Genomic DNA, 25662 nt, shown 5'->3' with positions numbered 1-25662 from the left:
ATAGCAAAAATGTCAGTATAACTACACAGATTATCTCTTCATTTTTTTTTTTTTTTTTGTAGTGCTTTATAGATATGTTGAATTATATGTAAAACCTCAGCTACAACAAACTGTATTCATGAGAAATTTTGTTCTGTATAAAAGACAGCCATTTGTTTTTAAATTTATTGAAAGAAGTTTCAGTTTCCTTTCATTCAGAAAATGTTATAGTATATACAAAATGCCATAGTTCATACAACCTCTATCTCTCAGTGTTAAATGGTACTCTTCATGCATGTTGCTAGCATGTACCAGAGTAAATAATAACATGCCAGTTTTGTGTTTGCATGTTTGATGTTCCTTTAATACATAGGACAAGTGATGTGCGTGTCTCTTCCTGTCTGGTTTTCAATAAACTCTTTCACTTTCTTGCATGTTCATCTGCTTTCTTTTTCACTTGGGCACTAATAAATGCCTTCAAATAGAAAGGGCTGTGCTTTTTCTCAGCTGTGTATTATGCTTGTCTTTTGATTTATGAAACCATGTAAAGTATATTTTTATTGATGAAACGGTAATTGCATTGGATTGCACGTCTCTTCCCCTCATGACCTGTGAAATGCATGAAATTACATTAACTTCACTGAACAATATAAAAACAACATGAATATTGTAATTGTTACACATTCTAGAGTTCAAGAATCACACAACCTCAGAACGTGAAGCTCAAACCCAAAATACTCACTGACTTTAACATTCTTTTTTTCCATTTATCTGTAAAGTAACTGACCCCATACATTTAACAGCATATGATGTGTTGTTCATCATATGTGTCATCTGGAAGTAAATGCATTTGCCTTGGTTGCAGCACTAAGTGAATCCCTGGTGGGTTTGAGCAGAGACGATCCAGGAAACTCACATGAGAATGTCACAAACGGTAGAGTATAACCACCTTAGACTCCTGCACGTCTCCCGTCTCCCCCACACCCCTGCTACCATGACCACCCACCTGCCAATCACCCATGAGCTGTTAGGCAACCAAATCGACTGCAAATTCATCTCCATAACAACATGTTGCAGGAAGTATGACGAATTTGCACACTAATGTAATGCTGTGGTAGTGATTTCAGCGTTTGCATCTGTGATTAAATTGGAATTTCACACTCCTTTCTCTCTAAAAATAACGCTCATTTTCTCAGTTTAACTGCAGCAATTTCACTAATTTGGTTTACAAAACAATCATTCATATAATAACAGTAATAATTTTTCATATCAAATCTATTGAAAGTAATGACTTCCTTATCAAATTAGTCACATTTATAAAGCTATACACAATAATAGTGCTCCATGTTAGTGAGTGTTTCACAATGTAATGGGATCGACATCTGTCATATCATTTTGCATCGAAATGTCAGGTCTGTAAACACTAAAATTGTTTTCTGTTAAATGTATTCACATGTCCATGACAAAATCTTGACATCTAAAATTGCCTTTGAATGTAAAACCCTGTACCCCCCCCCTTCCACAACAAAGACCCATGCCAACTCTAATACAAGATAGTATGCCAAAATATTTCCTACCTCTGTCTATCATTAACCCCTGTCTTGTTTGGGAAAACTTCAGATTTTTAGGGGAAGGTACAGTAGTAAACAGACTTGCTCTGAATCTTCTTCTAAAGAATTCCATTGAATTAAATATAGAAAAAAAAATACAATCTGACTTGTATCCTCAGGGTTTGTTTTAGTTTTAGGTTTGCATGTAAAAATAACTGCTCTACTTTATATAACCATTTCCTTTTCTGTCCCAGATGGCTCTATATTGTTTGAATTTGAGACTGCATATGTACCTTAGCTGTCTCTAGTACCCGATGTTACCAGAGAGCCTTTAGGGGTTTGTTTTAACAGAGCGGCAAGCAAGACTTTAACGTTTTAATTTCCATCCGTTTTTCTGAAGCGTACCACCTGCGACGGGAGGAAACTGACTGGTTTGATAAACCACTAGATGGGCGGACAGAGAATGGACAAGGGGATAGAAGACAGGTGATACATATGGTTCTTGCATTACCATTTCAGCCCAGTGAATATACATTGCAAGAAACCTAAAAAACATTTATAAACATGGTCATCAGACAAAACATCTTATTGCATGTTACAGTGTCTGATTCTGTTTATTTGATGTCTCTTTAGGGAAAGTCAGCACACTACCCGTTTCCTCATGTCAGAATAAAACTACAGAGGGATCCCAAAGATCATAGTGTATCAGGTAAGTGCAACCTGTCATATACTCAATGCTGTGCTGCTTGGCTTCCTGACATGCTCCAACAATGTAGACAGACGTTTAGGACAGCTGCCCCTGATAAAAGAGGATCTGTTTGCCTACCAGGCCATCATGGAGAGATGCCGGAGGCTTATGTCTATGCAAACATTAGTTTCACCTTGCTGAGATTGAATTGGCAGTTTTATTTTATGCCTACTACTAAACAACACATTAGCTCTTCTACAATTTCCCTTTAGCGTCCTCTTGTGGCACTCCATTTTGCCACATCATTGCACACCAAATGTCAACAGACACGAAACCACTGAGCAAAAGCACATTAGTGGTATATCCCCTCCTCATGCTTTGGTATGTCATATACTTGGTGTGGTTGATTCCCCTTGATCTCCTGTGTCAGTGTTCCTTTAAGCATTAGAACGGGGCATACATTACGCAGCAATGTGGCAGATTGGCAGCCCTCCAGTTTCATCAGTCATCAAAGCTCAAAATGGCGTGTAATGCACAAATTGGATTATCTTCATAATTAGAAACTGATAAACAAACAAGTGCCTTAAAAAAGACAATGAATAAGGCTATAGTGAATGTCCTGTGCTATGACTGGTGAATTTGTTGCACTGTAATTAAGGTAATGGAAGGATCTATGTACTATGATTCTGAATGACAGGATGTCTGCATAAACACCTAAACATCTTGACTACAAAAAAGCTTGAGAATTTCCTCGTTATTGCCCAGGGATAAAATACAGTTTATTGAACACACTTATGCCCCACTAAAAAGCCTATTATAGATTTGGCAACTTGCTTCCTGACATTTATAGAAATATACCTTAGGTCTGTCAGCACAATTCAACCTTTCTCTTAAAGTCTATCTTCAGTTGATTCTTGTCTGAATGTATCGGTGTTGTACAAAAATGTTCTTCAAACTAAGAAAAACTGTTCACTTACCGGTTCTTTTTGGTGAACCCACAATGGTTCTTCTGTGACATCACGGAGACAACACCCTTTTAAAGGGGTCATATGATGCTGTTTTAAAGATCTATTTTTTGTGTATTTGATGTAACAGAATATGTTGACATGCTTTAATGTTCAAAAAACACAATATTTTTCAAATATTGTACATTATTGTAGTTCCTCTGGCCGCCTCTTTCAAACGCATCGTTTTCTACAAAGCCCCTCTTTCCAACAAGTGCAGTCTGCTCTGATTGGCCAACTGACCCAGTGCATTGTGATTGGCCGAACACCACAAGGACGCGTTGGAAATGTAACTCCCCTTACCATAATCGCGAGCTTTAGCTTTCAAGTTAGTTTTACCAAAGCTCAAGTCGAGTCGAGTGACAGACACATTGATGATGCTCGTATGTATTTGCAGTACACAAGCCACGGTTAAGATGATTTCTGATGGGCTGTACACTCCGCTGTGACCCTGTTCCCCTCACACACACACTCACACGATGCGTTACGTGCAAAACTCCTCATTAGAACTGTCAATAGCAAATACTTGAACTAATAACAAAACATACTTACAGTCGCTGATTCTGAAGCATCAGATTGTCATAGCAAAGTCAGAATTGACCCTTTTTTTTTAGAAATAGCCTTCGTGCATAGCCAGCCTTGTACTCTACTAGGTTCACGAAACTGTCGTCCATAAAATGTGTTGCACAAATTCGAACATTTGGGTTGTGCTGTTGTGTTGTAAACAAATCTTAACCAATGATTCCTAATTGCATCTACTTTCGGAAGGCCAAATAAAGTGCTTTTGCTTTTGCATAGAAACACACAGCGTCTCCCTGACATGGCTGCATCAACACGACTGCGGTTACTGAAACCACGCCTTCTTTCTTTGCGTGAACATTTGGGCAGTATTACGCAAATATTTCCACATCGTGATGTAGACTTGTGGGGGTGTGTTTAAATGAACAGTTTTAGGGGGGCGTGGTCGAGTCTTAACTTTTATAAAGAATATCTCTTTGGGTTTGAGACTTTAGTCTTTGCAACTTTCTGGATCTCATCTATGCACTAACACTCCAAAGAGAAAGGAAAACTTGAAATCATATCATATGACCCCTTTAAACCTTTATTTTTGTAAAGTGTAATACAAAATGGTTTTCAAATATGTAAAACAATGCAAAACCACTTATAGTTTGAGTAAAATCTTCTTAGAAACAAATGAAAATTCACTGATCCAAAAAAAAAGATCAAAAAGAGTCTTCTAGGCTTGTTACCATCTGGTGCAGGTTTTTGGACCACCTTTATATGTATGCAGTAATATTTTCTCACAGGAAACGGACTGGGCATCCGTGTGGTTGGAGGAAAAGAGGTCCCGGGCAGCAATGGGGACATTGGTGCGTATGTTGCCAAAGTATTACCTGGAGGAGCTGCGGAACAGACGGGGAAGATTGTGGAAGGTAGGCACCTCAGTGAAGGGTGGTTACTCTTTTAAACCAGTCACTGTGTGAGTTCAATGTTTTGGTTTGTATCGATGTTCACTGAGCAGGGAGAGAAGCGCATCTGTTGACATTAAGGGCCACAACGTGACGTGATATTTCAGAGTAGGAGACAGGAAAAACAAATGATGCTAATCCACGTGATTCTTCACCTCCAGGCTCCAGGAGTGACTCACACTTGATGTGAGAGATAAAGATAGAGCAGCAGAAAATGAAGTTGAAGTTTCAGGTTCATGACTGTATTTCCTCTGCGGTGTACATTGGCGGCGTAGGTGTTGCGCAGATCAAATGAGAGTTGAGTGTTAAATTTATATCAAAACTTTGACTGAAATGTCTCTGGAGAGTTAAGCTGAAAAGAGTTTGAGGTTTTACTGCTTTGACAGTGTTTTTTACAATGCCGTTACGTAAATGTGTACTTTACAAAATTTAGGATTGACCTCATTGTGACAGATTCACCTAATGATGGCTGACGGCTAGAGTTTCTCGTTGACTTGGAAGAATCTTAACAGACTTTTGGAATAAAACCCAGAGTGAAATTTGGATTTCATGACTGCTTTGGACAGTTTTGATGGATTATTTCAGCCATTTTGATGGAGCTGAATTTTACAAGCTCTATTGATCTCATTTGTGACGGAGATGTCAATGCTCTGTCTTTTTCCAGGGGTGAGGTTGAGCATGGGGTGTTGTAAATTAGGTCTGCTTGGGCTCCAGCTTTTGTGCTGCTTTCTCCCGGTCATAATTTACGAGGGGCGAGGTGGGGAAAGTGAAGCCGGAGGGAGTGAATCTGTCTGTATGCAGGCTTATTTATGAGGCTATATACAACAGCTGGGCTTTGTGAGAGAACATTCTGAGTTTTGGCTGGGACTGACACTTCACATCTGTCTTCCTCCTCCTCCTCTCACACGCTCTATCAAATATCACTTTGTATTTAGACATCTGATTCCTTAGCTGTGTCCTCTTCTCTGCTCCTAATTTTCTGTTCTGTTCTGTTCTGTTCTGTTCTCATGTATACTCTCCGGTCTCGTCTCTTATAATCTCATGTTGTCTCTTCTAGTATCATCTTGTCTCTTCTCTCCTCATATCTTCTCTTCTATATTCTTGTCTCATTTATCTTGTTTATTTTGTCTCGCCTCATCTTATCACTTACTGTCTCTTCTATTTTCATCTAGTCTCAATTCATCTCATATAATCTCATCTTTTCTTTTCACGCCATCTTTTGCCTACTCTTTACGTCTCTTCTCTCAACTCTTCTCATCTTTGTCTCATGTACAAGATCTTGACAGTTTATTTCTCATTTTCCTGTCTTTTCTCATCTTGTCTCATCCCTTCTCACCTTGTCTTTCTCATCTTGTCTCGACTCTTATCTTGTTTCTTCTTGTTTCATTGAATCTTATCTGGTCTCTTCTTTACCCTTTTCTTGTCTTGTCTCACCTTTTTTCATCTCATCTTGTTCCTTCTCTTCTCTTTTGATCTTTTCTCTTCTCATATCTACTTTTGTCTCATCTCATCTTGCTTAGTCTCTTCTAGTATCAACATCTCTTACCTCTTCCTGTCTTTACTCTTCAGATGAATCAGATGTCTAAATATGTCTCTTTCTAAGATGTCTCTTTCTCTTTTCTCATCTTGTCTTGTGTATTATCTTCTGGTCTTGTTTCTTTATGTATCTACTCTCTCATTTCACTTTGCCTCGTCTCATCCCATTTCACTTTTTCTCATCTTGACCCTTCTCTTCTCTCTCATATCTACTCTTTTCTCATCTCATCTTATTCAGTCTCTTCTAGTATCCTCTTCTTGTCTTGTCTGTTCTCGTATTGGATTGTCTCTCTCCCACACAATGTCCCAGCAGCAGTTGAAGCTTCTTAAGGTTAAAAGTCAAATGTTTCTACTTGCTTTAAGTGTGATTATGCATGCGGTCGGCATGGTTACAACAGCCATGTGACTCATAGATTATCAAGCTGGTGTTAAGCAGTGGAGTAATGTGAGCCAGCTGTGCAGTCTCTAATATTTAACTATAAAATATGTGAATGTCTACATATACAGTACATGTCACGAGTACACATTCGCCTCCAGGCATCCACCGTAACATTGGAGCTTCGAAACGTCCAAAGCGGGCCTACCTGGCCTACCTGAAGACACGTTTTCATCTGTGTAAGTGCACTAGAGTGGTTTCAGTTTGCTGTGACTTGGAGTGAACTCTGCTGCACGTGTTTCCCTCTGCTTTCTCAAAGGGTTTCTACAGCACGGTTTGTTTAATTGAAAGACATCCCGTGTGGTGTTGCAGTGCTTTTCACAGCGTGTTTGATCTTCCAGATAGTGAAGACTAAAATGTATCTAATGGCTGATTTTATATGTGTGTGTGTTTGCATAGGAATGCAAGTTCTGGAATGGAACAGCATTTCTTTGACTGGTAAGACATACGAGGAGGTGCAGGGTCTGGTTGGTCACCAGGTCGGAGAGGCGGAGATTTGTGTCAGACTGTGAGTGTCAGATTAGTATACCTATGTATTATTTAAATGTGCTTTAGGTCATTTTTACTTTTACCTTCTATCTGTCTTCTATAAACGTTATACAACTAAAGAGATTATTAGTATTTTTTTGGGAAAATTTAAATGTCAAGTTAAAATGAAACACAGTTCCTAACCCATTTTTATTTCATATTTTGATGTATTTCTTAATGAAACATAATATTTAATAGGAAGAAATGTAGGCCAAGAATAAATCATGAAAAAGTGACATTACATATTTTTATGTAAAAAGGGGTTAGAAGGAAAGGAGCTAAAAAAAGTCAAAAGGATTTGTGACTTCAACAAAAAGGAAAGTCATCTGAGAGCCAAAGAAGTACATTTTGTACAAAAAGTACATTAAAACCAGGAACATTAAAGAGGGCAAATAGGGTCCATTTTGATTTCATGTTGTCTTAAATGAACTTTTTGTCTCTTGACCATCATTTATCTCCAGTGACCTAAATATGCTGTCTGATTCTGAAAGCTCCCACCTAGACCTTCAAGACCAGACCAAAGGTGAGAACCTCCTGTCAGTGGAGAAGACAGTCAAATGATAATTTCCTAATTAACCTCAATGGCACTTTACCGCTAACTTCTGACTGGCATTTATAATTATACAGGAGACAGACCTCCGCGGTCACCAGGTGTGGACCCTAAGCAGCTGGCTGCCGAGCTGCAGAAAGTGTCCCAGCAGCAGGTGTCGTCCTCCTCTGCATCAGCACTGGATAAAGCCTCAGCATCCGCTGGCTCCAGTGCAGTTCCCAGCCCTGGCCAGCCTGGTTCACCCTCTGTCAGCAAGAAGCGTCACAGCAAGGTATGCATATGCCATGCGCACACAATTATTTGATGCCTTTTTGTGTGTAGAGATTCAAATGAATAACTATGTTTTTTCTTACTGCTGATGTTTTGTTTCTTAGACATCTGAGGCTGCAAAAACTCAGTCCCATCCAGTGTCAGGAGAGATCCAGGTAGATTTCGGCTCTCGTTAATGCAGCTATAAGCATAGCTTATTCAGGCTCTTCTAGTTATGCTCGACTCTAAAATATTTAGAGTGCAATCTGTATCATGTAAAGTGAATTCATTGGTCAGAACCCTGCTTATTAATCAACAAAATGTATTTATGCCATATTCATTCATCTTTTTAGTAATAAAGAATAGAAAAACCATTTATTTCTCTTTTCAATTTTGCAGCTTCAAATAAATTACGACAAACAGCTGGGAAATCTCATTGTCCATGTTCTTCAAGCTCGAAATCTGGCACCCCGGGACAATAACGGCTACTCGGATCCGTTCGTTAAAGTTTACTTGCTGCCGGGCAGAGGGTAAGTATCTTGAGTAAAAGTCAACTGACTGGAACTGAATTGTGTCTCAAAGTTTGTGCCGTAGTGTGAACAACCAACTGTGGTTGGTCACTTTATTTGTCCAGCCTATTCTTTTTTAAGCGCCCTGCCAAAATAGCTACCCAGAGAGTGTGAGAAAAGATGTTAGTATAATTTAATATCTGGTTTCTTGACTTAAAAAAGATAAATCCACCTGTTTTACCCTTGCACTGGAAATTAAGTCTCCCAGAGCTGTTATTCAATCCTAGCTGCTACTGTCCATGAGTTAACGAAACAGAAAATCACTTATTCAGCTTTAATTAGCACCAGGTCTGTGGGAAAGACCTGGAGAGGATTATGCATATTGTGTAAGACCTAGTTTTTAGCTGTATGATTGTGTGTGTGTGTGTGTGTGTGTATGTGTGTTTTTTTCTCCATTCATTTATATGTGCAGTAAGTGAGTCAGCAAAAGAGGAAAATCAATGCCAGTTCAGTTTGTGTGTAAAATGATAGTGCTGATTGATGTTTGTAGGTTGGTGTGTATGTTTATGTATGTGTGTTGGATCATTTCTTGCTCTCATCCGATCATGCAGTACTTGGATTGAACCTACAGAAACAGGAGCTCTCCATTTCTCTGCTCCATATGGGCATGGATGCATGGGCTACTGCAAACACACACACACACACACACCTCCCTTTGCAATTTCCCACTCATCACTGATTGTTGTCTGTTTTTGCTGCATGCTGGATCTTCACAGTCAGGTCATGGTTGTGCAGAATGCCAGGTATGTGATTCTTTCCTACAGTACCAGCACATTATACAAGACTTGGCCATGCTTGGACATGAATGGCTTAATGATGTAGTGTTTTGCTCTTTATATCATCGTTTCACATTTGATCATTTCTCAATGTAGTATATGGTCACTGCAGCAACACAAGTGGGCCTATACTAGACGTCCTTCATTGTGCAAAGCATTTGCCACCAGTGTGGGGTATTTCTTGGTTAAGTTTGTGCCAAACTCATTTTCCACTTGCAACTCAAGGTGACCTATTGTGGTATGTTATCTAATTGCAGTGCTGAAAACAAAAGAAGGTCCAAACATGTTCAGAAGACCCTGAACCCAGAGTGGAACCAGACTGTCATCTACAAAAATATCCATCTGGAACAGGTGAACTACAAGCTCGCAATCATTGGCACATGTCTAGGTTGCAGGTGTCTAGAAAACCAAAAGAAAAATCTGATTTCACTTTGATGGAATATGCTTTTTTTAGTTTGAACATGTCCGTTTTGAGATTTCAATTATCTGAAAGCTCTTCAGAGAAAATCTCAGGCTTTTGGTGCAAACAGGGAAAAGTCTGTTGTCTCCCAGAAGTGCTTCATTCTAATTAAGACCAAAGAGCTTCCTGAGTCTATTGAGCTCTCTGAGGCTGCTGCTGCTGACAGATGTGATTGATATATTTTACTGGACTATTGAAGTGAGGCGAACAGCTCTTAATTGAGAGAGAAAGACAAAATGCAGGTAGGTGAGGCTTGTATTGAAAACCATCTGGATTTAATGCTCCAGTGCTGCATATCGTGTTGGAGATGTTTGCTGGATTAACAGAAAATAAATATTTTTGTTAATCAGTATTTCTGTCTTGCTTCCCAGTAAAAGTATCTAAAAACAATATAAATTTACTTCAGAAGAGGCTCATAATGTCTCAGAAAGTCTTTTTGTTCACAAAGGCTGATCAAAAATACAGTTGAAACAATAATTATGTGAAATATTATTACAGTTTCAAATAACAGTTTTCTATATTCATAAATTTTCAAATGTATTTTATTCCTGTGATGGCAAAGCTGAATTTTCAGCAGACATGACTCCAGTCTTCAATGTGACATGATCCCTCAGAAATCATTCTAAAATGCTGATTTCGAATTAAGGAAGCATTTCTTATTATTAAGGTTGAAAACAATAGTGCTGCTTAATACCTTTTTGGAAAACATAATAAATTACTGCTTTGATAAATAGAGAGTTACAGCATTTATCTGAAATAGAATGTTTTGCAACATAATAAATGTCTTTACTGTCCCTTTTGAATAAAAGTATTAATTTATCCTTCTCATGTAAATGTATCTTGTTTAATGATGTTTAAAGATGTTTTACTGGAAAACAAGAAAATTATTTTGTTTCTGTTTATAATATATTTCTTACCCCTCATTTAGAGATTAACCATGGAATAGTTCAGTTGAAGTTACTTAGAATGACAACATTAAAATGATGTATGGTAATAGTCACAAAGTAAATCATCTTGGCATTGAACACTCTGTGTTTGTGTGGTGTGTGTTTAGCTAAGAAAGAAGACACTGGAGGTCAGCGTGTGGGACTACGACAAGAGCTCTGCCAATGACTTCTTGGGAGAGGTGAGAAGCTACAAGCTGTAAACACACTTTAAAAGATTAAACACCAAGTCCAATGTGTGCTAAACGATAGACAAGTATGTGTGTGTGTGTGTGTGTGTATATGTGTATATATATATATACGTATATATATATATATATATATATATATATATATATATATATATATATATATATATATATATATATATATATATAAAGACACCTACAGTACTATCACTGCATAATAATGAAATTGTCCATGTATGGGGCTTTGTAGGTGCTAATCGACCTATCCAACACGGCCCAACTGGACAACGTCCCACGCTGGCTGCCTCTGAAGGAGCAGAGCGAGGGCGAGCATCACCGCCGTTCTCACTCGGGACAGGGCCGCCAGCACTCGCCCAAACGCCCTGGAGGACACGGGAGCCAACATTCCCCAAAGACCTCCAGTAACGACAAGGAGGACTCACCCAAATCCTCTGTCATCAAGAGCCGTAGTCACGGAATCTTCCCTGACCCTGCCAAGGGTAGGACCGCAAGTCGCATGGCACTTCTGCCACTTCATCTTTCACATCTCCAGTCGTGATGTCTTCCTCTTTTTCACCCTTCTATTGCTGTCATTTCTATGCATTCTGTCTTCTCTTCCTCTCTCTGTATTGTTCTTGCTTTCACTGGATCTCTCCATCCTGTATTTCTCGAGCTTCCAAGCTTTGGCTTCTTGCTCTCCATATATGTGTGTTCAGTTCACAACAGCGCTGAGCTCACCAGCGCTTCACTCCAGCCACCTCACACAGGGTGTGACAGAGCCACTCTGACAGGAAGCAGCCTGCTTAGATGCTAACTAGGGCACAATAGTTGGACCTTAAGTATCACATCAGTTGTGTCAGATGGAGACTCGATAATTTCAAATAATTTAACAACGTAATAATTGTAGAACATAAATAAGAATGACTTTTTGAAGAATGAAAATGAATAAATAGGCAAAAGTAGGGAATGAAATACCCTTGTGGTAATTTGGTTCTGGTTGTTTTAGACATGCAGGTCCCTACAATTGAGAAATCTCACAGTAGCCCCGGCACGTCGAAGCCGTCCCTCTCCGAGGGCCAAGCTCGCCCCCACGGAGGCCCCCGTGCTCATGGCAAAAGTGGTACGGCCCGGGCACATCTTGACGATGCCGCGGCACCGGCCGAAGCTGCCGGCCAGCAGCCCCGTTTCCAACCAAGTAAACGACGCAAATAAAACCTCCACAGCATGGCTGCCTTCGCACTCATCTGTTCCTCCTTCTGTTCTTTTTCACTGCCCTCTTTTGTTTTTTTCCCTTCCCTGTTGTTGTTTTCTGGTTTCTCCCGTTTTACTTCCTCTGGTCCTCCCGTGGTCACATTCTGTCACTTCACTTTCAATTGTTGAGAACGTGTCACGTTTGCAAAGACACAAGAACAGTATTATTTTTTTCCCAACATTTTTTAACACTTTTAACAATTATAACAATTTAACAACTCAGAAAACACAATAAAGCTAAACTGGCCAATAAATAATTTATTTTAAAAAGTATGTCAGTATATCATATATTGAAGTAATAGGGCTAAACTTTGAATTGATCTATTGGTAATTATATGAGATGAAACTATACTTTAAACTTCCTGTTCTTGTAGCGCAGCTAGCATGGCATTAGCTAAGGTCATGGGTTTGATTCCCAGGGACCACACATTAAGCATATGTAAAGAATAGAGTCCAGCCTAAAAAATCTTCAAAAATAAATGTAATTTCCGAACTATTCAGGCACTTTGCTGCCTCCCACAGGATGCTAACTAAGATTACTAAGACCTGTCAATCACTGTGAGGAGATTTGACTGCACATGTCAGGTACCTAGTCGGCAGATGTGTCCTTTTACCCCACAGGGACATGTTGAAACCTTGTCACTGAGGTTATTTTAGGTAAAACCTGCTCAGGTTACCATTTTATTAAAGTTAGAGAGCAAGCGACCATCCCTGATCAGCACACAACACATAGCGCCACATTTTGCCCTCTTGAGTCCTTCACGACAGCCCTGACAACCTTTCTTTGAACTTTTCTTTTATTTGTCCCATTGAGTTGTTTTCTGTCCCAGACGGCCGGCTTTTCAGCAGCTTCCCCACTCCACCGAGATGGCCGTGCATGTCGCCACCCGCTCCTTAAACCACCATCCCACCCTGCCTCCACTCTCTCTGCTGCTCTCGCTGGCCTACACTGCACCTCAGTCGACGCTGTAAGCGTACTGTGGCTGCATGTGACTATGACCTACAGTAAAAACTGGTGGTGTCCATGTTGTGACGAGTTCATACTCTGAGTCTCCATCTCGCCCCCCTTCTCCCCTCTCCAAACCTTCCCTCCTTCTCGCCTCCCAACCCACGGCTGATATATGGCCCCAGCCCAAAATGGCCGCCTCGACCCGAGGCACCACAGGCACAGCGTAGTTGGTGTGCTCACCATTCAGAGAGCCCCATCCGAGTCGCCGGCCAATGAGATCCCTGACGGCCGTCACCTGACCCTCAGGAAAGCCATGTCTGAAGAGAGGCCACAGCCGGATGGAGGTGAGAGTTGAACGAGACGTATGATTGCCGATGACAGCAAGAGAGAGAGAGCGAGAGGATGTTGACTTACTAACGCACATCTAGCTAACGTAACTAGCTGAGGACTAGCTGTTTATCAAAGGGTGTTTTGTGCCCACAAAGGGCACTGTGGGAAGGGGATGCTATCCGAAGGGTCTTTCCAAACGAAAGTGAGCAACTGGATTCCTTTACACAAAACCGTTACAGAAGACAGTCAAGGAAGTAAGCCTGCAGTTATGATCACTTGATCCTGAGTGCTAAATCTTCAGTTTGTTTTAAAACCTGAAGTGATTTGTTCCTCCCGGGACTAAATATTGTTTTACATATTTACAGAAGTAGAAGTTTAACAGCACCCAAGTTGAAATATGTTTGAATGAAAGACACAAAGAAACTAAATTTTATCATTAGTATTCATTAGCAGGAGTTTTGTTATCATGTAAAAGGCCTGTTCACACCAAAAGATTGTTTGGTGTGAAAATAATAATTTAATTTAATTTGAAAGAACGGCAGTTATTACGTTTGTTCAGACCAACACAAATATTTGCATGCCGTCAATTTGACAGATTTTTTTTAATGGAGAAGTGCTGTAATCTCTTTTCCCTTGCACTGCGAAGAAAACTGGCGAACCAATAAAAACATAAGAAATTAAAGGGATAGTTCACCCAAAAATTAAACAAGACACAGCGCATCCGGGTTCTACGTCAGAATGCTGACTCCTGCATCTGCTGCATCACACACATGCATCATGGTACTCTTGTGAAAAGTATCACAAAAAGTACTCTAGTAGCTTCATAATTAAGGTTGAACCACTGATGTCACATGGACTATTTTAACGATGTCCTTATTGCCTTTCTAAACCTTGAACATGTCAGTTGCTTTGCTGTTTATGCAGGGTCAGAAAACTTGGATTTCATCAAATATATCTTAATTTGTGTTTTGAAGATGAACAGAGGTCGTATGGGTTTGGAACGACATGAGGGTGAGTAATTAATGACAGAATTTAAATTTTTGGGTGAACTAGCCCTTTAATATAGACGTTTTTCTGTAAGCGCCACCTACTGACAGAGAGTGAAATTGCATTTTCAGATTGGTCTGAACATACAAATCGCATGTAGGGCGATTTTTTTATTTATTTTTTTTTTTTTTTGTCAAACATTTGTGTTGGCATGAACAGGCCTTAATTTTGCTGATTCACAACAGAGTAGCAATGATGCTTGTTGAGCAAATATGTGCCTTGCGACCTTCAAAGTCCTCAGTTTTTGGAGTGATTAGGACCTAGTGATGCTCACTTTCGACTGGAATCCGCCCTCTGCCACTTCACAGGAAATTCATGCAGCGAGTCTCAGTCTGGTTCAACAGTCCAGCAACATGCATCCACCAGGGGACAAAACAGTAGCGCTCAACAGCAACAAACTCTAGAAGGGAGCACCGACCATCTAACCATCATGAGAGAGTCATTAGATGACTGGTGTTAGCGTTACCGTTGCTGAATCTGTTTGGAAAAGACTGTGTGCATGAATTACGTGCCGAAATCATGCATCCCACGTCACACCATCACCATCACTCTGTCAAACACTGCATCAACATAAAAAAATAAAAAAATAAAAAATATTAATCATAAGTAACCACAATTAAAATAAACTTAGCATAATGCAAACAGAATTAGCATAATGGAATAACTTAATGTACAAAACTCAAACACACAGTTTACTAATGAACAGTTTAATTTGTTGTGTCTGTGCTTTTGCTTCTGTCATCTGATGTCTGCTTAGCATATCTCTGTCTGTGATATTTCCTTTCATTTATGGAGTGCCGTCATGCTTTCTTTAAATGTTGCCAGCAGTACCTATTTGTGTGTATGTGTGTGTGTGTGCATGTGTTGGGAGTGGATATCTACCCCTAAAATGAATAGTTACCAGTTGCAAACTAGTAGTAGTTTATGTAACTCATGCAACTCACATAGTCCACTTCAAAAACAGCGTCCCGCAGCCATAGATCTGGTGATGCTCCTGTTACTGCAGCCTCATTGGACAGCGGTCTGAGTGGCAGTGCCTTTAGCCTATTGGATGAAGAGGGCGGGACCAATGCAGTGGATAGTGCTATCTTCCAGGTTCCCAGATTGTGAGTGCTTTCCATATGACTCCCATGATATTTGCTAATCAGTCATATTTTGTTTGAAATAATTTACAATTTCATGGTTTTATTTGGTAGCATCTAGACTGCTTTTTTGTTTATTATTTATTCAAATCCCTCCATTTTCTTGGCACTCCACACGTTCTCTGACCTGATGTTGTTTATTATTCAGTGGAAAGATTCCAAACGGCACAGAAGCTGTGAAATCCGCTCATGGAGATACAGAGGGTAATGTTTGCATGGGATGTTGTGTGGTTTTGTGATTATTTGTGCATATTTGTGTCAGTAGCAGGGTATTTTGGAGTACAATGTGGCACCAAAGAAGTTTAATTCAGTATACAATATTTTGTATATATTATGATATTATATAATTGCATTAGATCATACTTTTATCCACAGTACAGTTCAAAAGTTTGTGTTTAGTAAAAATGTCTTAATATTTTTCAAAGAAACCTCTTATGCTCTCCTAGGCTGCATTTATTTGATCAAAAATACAATAAAAACAGAAATATTGTTAAATATTATTTCAATTTACAATAACTGGTTTCTATTTTATATACTTTAAAATGTAATTTATTGCTGTGATGGCAAATCTGAATTTTAAGCATCATTACTCCAATCTTAAGTGTCACATAATCCTTCAGAAATCATTCTAATGTGCTTATTTGGTGCTCAAGTTGAAAACAGTTGTGCTGCTTAATATTTGTGCCAAAAACCGTGATGCTTTTCCGGATTATTTGATAAATGGAAATCAGTTTTGATCAATTTAATGCATTCTTGCTGAATGAAACTCCCAAGTGCTTCTAAAAACAAAATCTTACTGTCTGCAAACGTTTGAACAATATTAGAATATATTATTTATCACACTTTTATCTATGACTTAAATAAGAGTAGAATAGCTCCTCCTGGATTCATCTGTTTCCTGTGCCATGTTATTTATCACTGTCTGTATGCTGCTCGTGCTCAGAGATTCACAGAATGTGGGAGGATGAGATACAGAGATAACGTGGGAGGAAGAGATACAGAGATAACCGATAGGAAGAAGAATTGCGATATTGACGTGTCTGTGTCTGTGTCTGCCCGTTTAGGTAAGACTCAGGTGATGGGGGAGATAAAGATCGCCCTGAAGAAGGAGATGAAGACAGAGGGAGAACACCTGGTGCTTGAGATCCTACAGTGCAGAAACATAACCTACAAATTCAAGTCTCCAGACCACCTCCCGGGTAACAAGACACGACTGCAAACATGTTCACATAAATGCTGTTTAAACAGGACTTGAGAGATGAAAGCTTACTTGCTTTTGGTGTTGTTTTACAGACCTGTATGTGAAGCTGTATGTGGTGAATGTGGCCACTCAGAAAAGAATCATCAAGAAGAAAACCAGAGTGTGTCGTCATGATCGCGAACCGTCTTTCAACGAAACTTTCCGCTTCTGCATGAACCCCACTGGTCATTCCATTCAGGTATAGCAGTAATCGACACAATAGGGTGCTAAAATGTGACCTGACTTGAAATCATGTGATTCATATTTATTTCAACCCTTGCAGCTCTTTCTTGTTTCAAACGGAGGCAAGTTCGTAAAGAAGACCCTAATCGGCGAAGCCTACGTGTGGCTGGATAAGGTAGACCTGCGGAAACGGGTGGTGAGCTGGCACAAGCTGCTGGCCAGCACAGCTCAGATCCACTCCTAAAGACGGCGGTCAGATGAGGCGCAAGGACAGACCAGGCAGCGGAGTCGCACTTCTCTGCCGCACTCTTTGGGACTAAACTGTGCTGATTTTGGAGGGCCAACACAGGGAGCTTCCCGATTGCACTGGCACGTGTGATTGTGTTAACCCAAGCCATGGAGAAACAGGTGTATAATGGTGTTTACAGAAAGGATCTGACTCTTATTGACAAGATGCAGATCTTTACGTTAGGTAAAGCTCAAAAAATTGAGCTGGAGATTCACACAATTCGCACTTTCACAATCATTCACACTTATCGACACACATTTATACCAATGTATGTATAATAATATGTACAGTGGGCCACAACAGACAGTTAGATGATAGAGAGAAAGTTTATTTATCCTGTTTGTCCATTATTCATATGAGAACATTCTGATTATTTACAGATAGAGACGGATATCGTATACATTATTTTTGTATCATAGAGACAAATTCAGTTTTAGATATTTATCGTTATTTTACATTCCCTCTCAGATGTTATTATGTGTTGAAAGAACTGATATTTAAAGCATATTATCATATATATTATATTATAGACAGATTTAAATGAATGAAATATGATTTATTGGGTGTTGTGATGACTCGTTGTGTCAGTATGGTTATTTCTCTTACAGAAGTAACACTTTCATCTTTCACTGTGTGATACTAAATTCATCAAAGTCAGAGATACGGTTTCAGAGCTCTAGGAATCAAGAAGCGGGTAATTACAAAGAATTTAAATGTTTAAGAAAACTGCCGGTCTAAAATGACTCACACAGAAATTAATGGGAAATTGAATAGAAAGTGTTCTCTGATTGTTATGATTTGCTATCTCATTTGATGAATGTGACGGACGAAATATCTCCGATATGCAGCAGCATCAGTTGAAAATGTAAAATCCAGCACTGTTATATGATTTGCACTTTTGAGTCTAGCATTTTACGAATGTAGGTTGGTAACTTTTTTTTGCAAACACCCTGCCATTTAAAAAAGTCCAACACTGTCAATCCCCTACACAAACTCATACGCATCTGTCTCTCTTAAATACTCAAGGATTAGAGTTTGAATGGGTCAGTGTAGTGTCTGTCTGCATCATATTGCTGATACAATATTGATATTATGTTTTATTAAAAAACAAACTCCTAAACACTCAGGTTTCGATGAAAAAGCCTTGCTTAAAAGTTATTGGCTGATCTTTGATCTAAGCAGGTTCTGCTTAAAGGCGATAACAATGAGGATCAGGGTGATGACATCAAAATGTGTTCATTTTTAATTTAACAGATCATTTTGGCTAACTGTTATTTTCTTTTCAGTTTACATGTCTAAAAGGGCACGTTTAGACGCTGAGTGCACCATCTCATTCTTTCAGAAAAGTGTGGCCACTTCGCAATGCTGACACTTAAATCAAATGCCATTAGTGTTATGTATATGTTGTTTCTTATGTTGGTTTTTATGCCTTTAAACTTGGGATGTGTGGATTCAAACTTTACAACACATAACCCAGCCATTTTACAGCTCAAGCACTTACTGATAATCACTCAAACATCCAGCGTTAAGGGTTAAGTCAACCTTTAACCTGTGCCAAACTACCAAAATCCGCAGGTTCTGTATGTTATTCTATGCAACCGAAAATACATCTGATGTACTTATTGTTTAGTGGTCGGAGGACAGATAAAGCATTACGAATGAGGACTTTTTTTTATTTTTGTATGTTTTTTTCCACATGGTATATATGTTTGCTTTTATATATAGCCTATATTTGGTTGTGTTTTTTGCTTGATGCTTGTTTGATTAATTTTATATTGCTATTTTGAGGTCATGTAACAATGCGTTTACAAAAACGTAGGGTTGATTAACCTACTCAACTATTTAACTGCTAGTTTTGAGAATTCAAATGTACATAAGAAAATGTGTTTACAGGATCATAGCAGACTGGTCATCTTATGTTCATCATTCACAGAGGCTGGAAACATCTCACTGCACTCAGCTTTATACAATGCTCAGCTTTCACTATATGTTCTGATCTCCCAGAATGTGTTATAATTTTTTATGTTTACAAATTAGATGAGGGAAAAAAGCATCATATAACAACTCGTCACATGAATTCATCGTAACCAACGCATGCTCCACATTTACTTCGTCACACTAACTCTTTCACCTCTGCAAAAATGATTAAAAATAAATAAATAAGACAAGCAGTGTAAATAAAAATAATAATTTTCTTTTTGTACAAATAGGATCTTGTATTAGTTTTCTGGTTCAGCGGAGAGCATGTGTGAGGGAAAGGAGCAGAGCGACTGTTTTTTGATCTGTGTGTTACATGTTGTACATGCACTAGGGTAAAAGCTTTCCCCATGCTTGCCTCTGATGGACTGGACTTGACCTGCACAACAGACACCGATTAAACCCTGTACAATAAAGAGCAGATGCTGACCTTACTGACTCAAAGTAGAATCAGGAAACGTATGGTGTTTTCACTTTGGATGTTGCATGTTTTGTTGGTGGTTTGGTCATACTATTTTTGTGTTCAGATTCTATTTACAAAAAGAGAAAAAGATTATGAAAAATTAATCAGATCTAAATATGTATGCTGACTGTACAAAGATATGCTTGTATAATCCGTCTGGTTTTCCACTTAATGTAAACTGATTAAAAAATAATCCAGCTGTCATGGTTTTTGTGGTTGTACACAAACGGTATTGATAAATTATGCAAATTGTGCTGTAATAAAAGGCTAATGCCCCAAGTCTAAATATTAAATGATATATGTAAAATTCTCCCTGAAGTGAATTTATTTGTTAGCCACTTTTACATCTATCTATCTATCTATCTATCTATCTATCTATCTATCTATCTATCTATCTATCTATCTATCTATCTATCTGTCTATCTGTCTGTCTGTCTGTCTGTCTGTCTGTCTGTCTGTCTGTCTGTCTGTCTGTCTGTCTGTCCGTCTGTCTGTCTGTATGTCTGACTATCCATCTATCTATCTGTCTGTCTGTCTGTCTGACTATCCATCTATCTGTCTGTCTGTATGTCTGACTATCCATCTATCTGTCTGTATGTCTGACTATCCATCTATCTATCTGTCTGTCTGTCTGACTATCCATCTATCTATCTGTCTGTCTGACTATCCATCTATCTATCTGTCTGTCTGTCTGACTATCCATCTATCTATCTGTCTGTCTGTCTGTCTGACTATCCATCTATCTGTCTGTATGTCTGACTATCCATCTATCTATCTGTCTGTCTGTCTGACTATCCATCTATCTGTCTGTCTGTCTGTCTGTCTGTCTGTCCGTCCGTCTGTCCGTCCGTCCGTCCGTCTACCAGTAGTTTGTGGGTAGTAAGAAACATAAGAACAGGTAATGTCATACTGCTTTGTCATTGTACTTAATTAATTTTTCTTGTTTTATAGTTTTATGAGAATATTATATTTTGCAAAGATAAAAAGTGACACCAATAGGGACTTTTATTTTGAAGTAAACGGTAGTGTCGTCGTCGACATATTATGTCCGACCGTGCAGTAAAAACGTTGGAGGTTTCTGTTGATATTTCGCTAGTAATGCATCGCTGTTGTTGTGTGTATTTCTTTTCCTTTAAGCAGTCTATTTAGAAGGAGCTTTAATTTAAATTTAATTGAGCTAAATGGAGGAAGAAAGCACATTAAAGCACTTAATCAAAGCAGTTCAACATGGAGAGCTGTGCACTGTCAGACAGCAACTCAATGAGCAGGTCAACAAGCAGGCTGTCATCTATACTCATTTTGGGAAATCAGGAGATACTTTACTGCACTATGCTGCCAGACATGGGCACATGGATATTTTGCGTTATTTAGTAGAGGAGCTCAACATGGACATTGAGGTGTATAACAACGACTACAAGAGAGCTCTGCACGAGGCTTCTTCCATGAGTCATTATGAGTGTGTGCGGTACCTCATTGCCAGAGGAGCGAAAATAGACAGTTTGAAGAAAGCAGACTGGTATGTTATAATCACTGACTTAATTAAAAGAATTTGCATGTATATGGTATCAGGCTGATTATCGGAGCTCAGTGCCTTCGATAGCTCAGTTGGTAGAGCGGAGGACTGTAGAGGCTCAACACTGTCATCCTTAGGTCGCTGGTTCGAATCCGGCTCGAAGGAAACATTTTTAGCTGAGTGCAAAATACTGTTTGTCTGCCGTTGTGTGTATATATTTATACGTCATTTGATACCAGTGTTGTTATTATTATTAAATATTTTTTTAAATGTCGTTATTTGAAATAAATATTAAATGAATGCTGAAATATGTTTCAGTAATAGCATTACTAAAACTAAAACTTGAATAAAAAATAAATGAAACCTAGATAGAATAAAAATTACAAAATCACAAAATTATTAAAGCTCAAAATATTATAATTAAATCTAATTCAAAATATTAATAAATACATATAATAGTATAAATAACACTTAACACGTTTTAATACATCTTTAAGACATACACCATTATTAATCACAAACTGTGAATTGATTATTTTAAAAGGATTAAATATAATTGAAAGATACAATGAAAGATGCATAAGGAATATAACATTTTTAACTTTGAAAAATATTTAAAAAATAAATATAAATAAGTTAAAATTTGTAAAAGGTATAAATTGTAAACTTGTAATGTGTGCACATAATTCCACACAGAACATGCTTGGGCAGTTATTTACATTTTTGAGCGATAATTTTCATGTAGCTCTAATTGTTATTTTAATAATAATTATATATATATATATATAAATATATACTTTTCTAATATTTATTAATATTAGCTTTTATTGTTATATTTTCACTTTTTATTTTAGTTTTAGTCATTTTGTTGTGCTTTTGTGTTTAATTATTTTTTATATATATTTCTATTTTGCTTTAATTTAATTTTATTTCTGTTTTATTTGTATTATTTTTTATTACTTCAACTTCTAACTTATTTCATTTAGTTGCCAAGTCAGCATTTCTGATTTTAATTTTCAAGTTTTTCATTTAATATATATATATATTATTTTATTTCAGCTTTACTTCAGTTAACGAAAATGATTTTTAATTGTTTTATTTTTAGTTAATAATACCAACACAGCCATTTATTCTCGAGCAGCTTTGCTGCATTTGAACAAAAATGACTTCTATCCTCTCTAGGACCCCTCTTATGATGGCCTGTACCCGTCGAAACCTCGAGGTCATTTTGAAGCTGCTGAATCATGGTGCTGACCCAATGCTGCAGAACAAGGATGGATGGAACTCATTCCACATTGCATGCAGAGAAGGAGATCCAGCAATCATACACCACCTCCTACTGGCCAAACCTGAGGTCTGGAAGACAAAGAGCAAGACTGGCAGAACACCCCTCCACACGGCTGGTTAGAAGCACATTATTATTTTTTTATTATTTTTCCCCAAAAATTTCACAGATTTGCATTAATGTACTGTATCTGCCTTTTTCTCACCCAAGCTATGCACGGCTGTGATGATGTTGTGAAGATTCTGCTTCAAAGGTAACATTTTGAGTATGCATGTATAACACAATGCCTTTTTATTTTGCTCACACGGTTTGCATGTTAATTCAGTTGTAGCTATGAGCCTGATGGGAAGGACAGTTGTGGAGTCACACCATTTATGGATGCCATAAGGAATGGACACATAGCTATTGCTAAACTGCTTCTTGGGAATCACCAGGTAAGCTCATATTTGCATTATAATTCACTTACATTGTTTTTGTGATACTACAGGTACGTCTAAAAAAATTTGAATATCGTGAAAAATATTTTTTGTCACTCATTTCAGAAAGTGAAAAACCATATATTATATAGATTCATTACACATAGAGTGAAATATTTCAAGCCTTTATTTCTTGAAATTTTGATGATCATGGCTTTCAGATAATGAAAACCCCAAATTCAGTGTCTCAGAAAATTAGAATATTACATAAGATCAATAAAAAAAAGGATATTTTAAACAGAAATTTCAGGCTTCTGAAAAGTATGTTAATTTCTATGCACTCAATACTTGGTTGGGCCTCCTTTTGCATGAATTACTGCATTAATGCAGCGTGGCATGGAGGCAATCAGCCTGTGGCACTGCTCAGGTGTAATGGAAGCCCAGATTGCTTTGATAGCGGCCTTCAGGTCATCTGCCTTGTTGGGTCTGGTGTCTCTCATCTTCCTCTTGACAATACCCCATAGATTCTCTATGAGGTTCAGGTCAGGCGAGTTTGCTGGCCAATCAAGCACAGTAACACCATGGTCATTGACCCAGCTTTTGGTACCTTTGGCAGTGTGGGCAGGGGCCAAGTCCTGCTGGAAAATGAAATCAGAATCTCCAAAAAACTTGTTGGCAGAAGGAAGCATGAAGTGCTCTAAACTTTCCTGGTAGATGGCTGCGTTGACTGTGGACTTCAGAAAACACAGTGGACCAACACCAGCAGATGACATGGCAGCCCAAATCATCACTGACTGTGGAAACTTCACACTGGACTTCAAGCAACATGGATTCTGTGCCTCTTCACTCTTCCTCCAGACTCTGGGACCTTGATTTCCAAATGAAATGCAATATTTACTTTTATCTGAAAAGAGGACTTTGGACCACTGAGCACCAGTCCAGTTATTTTTCTCCACAGCCCAGGTAAGACGCTTCTGATGTTGTCTCTGGTTCAAAAGTGGCTTGGTAGCCCTTTTCCTGAAGACGTCTGAGCGTGGAGACTCTTGATGTACTGACTCCAGCTTCAGTCCACTCTTTGTGAAGCTCTCCCAAGTGTTTGAATCGGCTTTGCTTGACAGTATTCTCAAGCTTGCGGTCATCCCTGTTGCTTGTGCACCTTTTCCTACCCAGATTCTTCCTTCCAGTCAACTTTGCATTTAATATGCTTTGATACAGCACTCTGTGAACAGCAACTCCTTTCAGTAATGACCCTCTGTGACTTACCCTCTTTGTGGAGGGCGTCAATGTTCGTCTTCGGGGTCATTTCCAAGTCAGCAGTGTTCCCCATTATTGTGGTTTCAAAGAACAAGAGATACCCAGAATTTATACTGTAGGGATGGTCATTAATTGAAACTCAAATGTAAATATTCTAATATTTTGAGATACTGATTTTTGATTTTCATGAGCTGTAAGCTCTAATCATCAAAATTAAAACAAAAAAACTTTTTAAATGTTTTACTTTACATGTAATGAATCTAAAATATATGAAAGTTTCACTTTTTGAAATAAGTTACAAGACAAAATGAACTTTTTCACAATATTCTAATTTTTAGATATGAGCATGTCCATGTTTATCTGGTATAGGCATCTCCCTCAGCTGTAGATGTTCTCGGTGCGCAGCCCCTACACCAGGCCTCTGTAACTGCTCAGGAAGAAGCACTTTCTTTCCTTGTGCATAATCTTGGTATCGATATAAACTCAAGAGCCACAAAACTGGAGCTGACTGCATTGCACTACGCTGCTAAGGTTGTATCTATTGCATTAAACATGAAGCACAGTTAAGATAAACATGCTTCCTCTTCTAATCTGGCTTTGATCTCAATGCTCATTTTTCAGGAAGGTCACACAAGCACAATAAAAACACTGCTCGCCCTGGGCGCTGATCTACATGCAAGAGATACAAAAGGAAGATCAGGTAGGATTACACTTTACAGTGTATTTCACTGCATGCCACCTTTTTATTAAAACACAATGTGAAAATATTTTTTATGGTTTTCAGCTCTACATATGGCATGCATTGGGCAGCATGTGGACGCCGTCAGGATCCTGCTACAACTAGGTCTCAAAGATACTGAAGACAATACAGGCAATACAGCAAGAGAGTATGCCAAAAAACCTCACATTAATGAAGTGTTTGAAAGTCTTGAAATGTAATAACTGTATCAAATGAATAAAACATTGCTTTGAAAGAATATTAAGCAAATGTGGAGACACAAAGTTACAAAAGAAATGCTTTTTATGGAAGTCATGTGGTAACTATGAATTTGTGTCTTTTCATATGAAGAGAATGACACGAAACACTGAACATGAACTTGGCTTCTCAGCTGTTTTGGTAATTGTTTGGTAATTGATAACTCGTGAACAAATTGGTGTTTTTGACTCTTTTAAGTGAATCATTTTCATTTAAATCCCCTTTATTAAATGAGTCTCAATGAACTGAAAGATCCTGAAAAATATTTTGACATGTAGTTTAAATCAAAGACCTAGTCGGTTAGTTAGTAGTTGTTTGTTTGTTAGTTAATTGGAACGACACTGTGTTTTTAATTAATCGTTTGGGTGAATGAATTAGCCTATTTCATAACGCAAAGATGCTAACTTGTCGCCACCTACTG

General features: G+C 38.4%; 2 protein-coding genes across 2 annotated transcripts in view; both read left to right on the top strand.

The window, feature by feature from the left end:
* LOC306861908 (protein piccolo-like) overlaps positions 1–17312 on the top strand; it is a gene marked incomplete at both ends in the record, with an annotated part of 46474 nt that extends 29162 nt beyond the window's left edge. Inside the window, 20 exons of the mRNA XM_079404391.1 lie at positions 845–913; positions 1930–2015; positions 2163–2238; positions 4529–4654; positions 7062–7170; positions 7652–7713; positions 7818–8011; positions 8115–8165; positions 8389–8519; positions 9275–9301; positions 9592–9685; positions 10849–10920; positions 11177–11426; positions 11933–12121; positions 13309–13470; positions 15468–15609; positions 15794–15849; positions 16710–16844; positions 16939–17084; positions 17169–17312. Of these exons, the coding sequence (XP_079260517.1) occupies positions 845–913; positions 1930–2015; positions 2163–2238; positions 4529–4654; positions 7062–7170; positions 7652–7713; positions 7818–8011; positions 8115–8165; positions 8389–8519; positions 9275–9301; positions 9592–9685; positions 10849–10920; positions 11177–11426; positions 11933–12121; positions 13309–13470; positions 15468–15609; positions 15794–15849; positions 16710–16844; positions 16939–17084; positions 17169–17312 (2321 nt within the window). The remainder of the gene's footprint in view (positions 1–844; positions 914–1929; positions 2016–2162; positions 2239–4528; positions 4655–7061; positions 7171–7651; positions 7714–7817; positions 8012–8114; positions 8166–8388; positions 8520–9274; positions 9302–9591; positions 9686–10848; positions 10921–11176; positions 11427–11932; positions 12122–13308; positions 13471–15467; positions 15610–15793; positions 15850–16709; positions 16845–16938; positions 17085–17168) is intronic.
* A 3509-nt stretch (positions 17313–20821) lies between these two features.
* LOC306861153 (ankyrin repeat domain-containing protein 16-like) lies at positions 20822–25489 on the top strand. The gene is made up of 7 exons (XM_079403262.1): positions 20822–21313; positions 22493–22713; positions 22806–22848; positions 22921–23029; positions 24635–24796; positions 24887–24965; positions 25050–25489. The coding sequence occupies exons 1-7, from the start codon at positions 20979–20981 to the stop codon at positions 25202–25204; spliced, it is 1104 nt and encodes a 367-aa protein (XP_079259388.1). The 5' UTR covers positions 20822–20978; the 3' UTR covers positions 25205–25489.
* Positions 25490–25662: the final 173 nt, after the last annotated feature.

The sequence above is a fragment of the Barbus barbus genome (genome assembly GCF_936440315.1).
Source record: "Barbus barbus genome assembly, chromosome: 42".
Classification (NCBI taxonomy): domain Eukaryota; kingdom Metazoa; phylum Chordata; class Actinopteri; order Cypriniformes; family Cyprinidae; genus Barbus; species Barbus barbus.
This window is presented reverse-complemented; position numbering and strand designations above follow the sequence as displayed.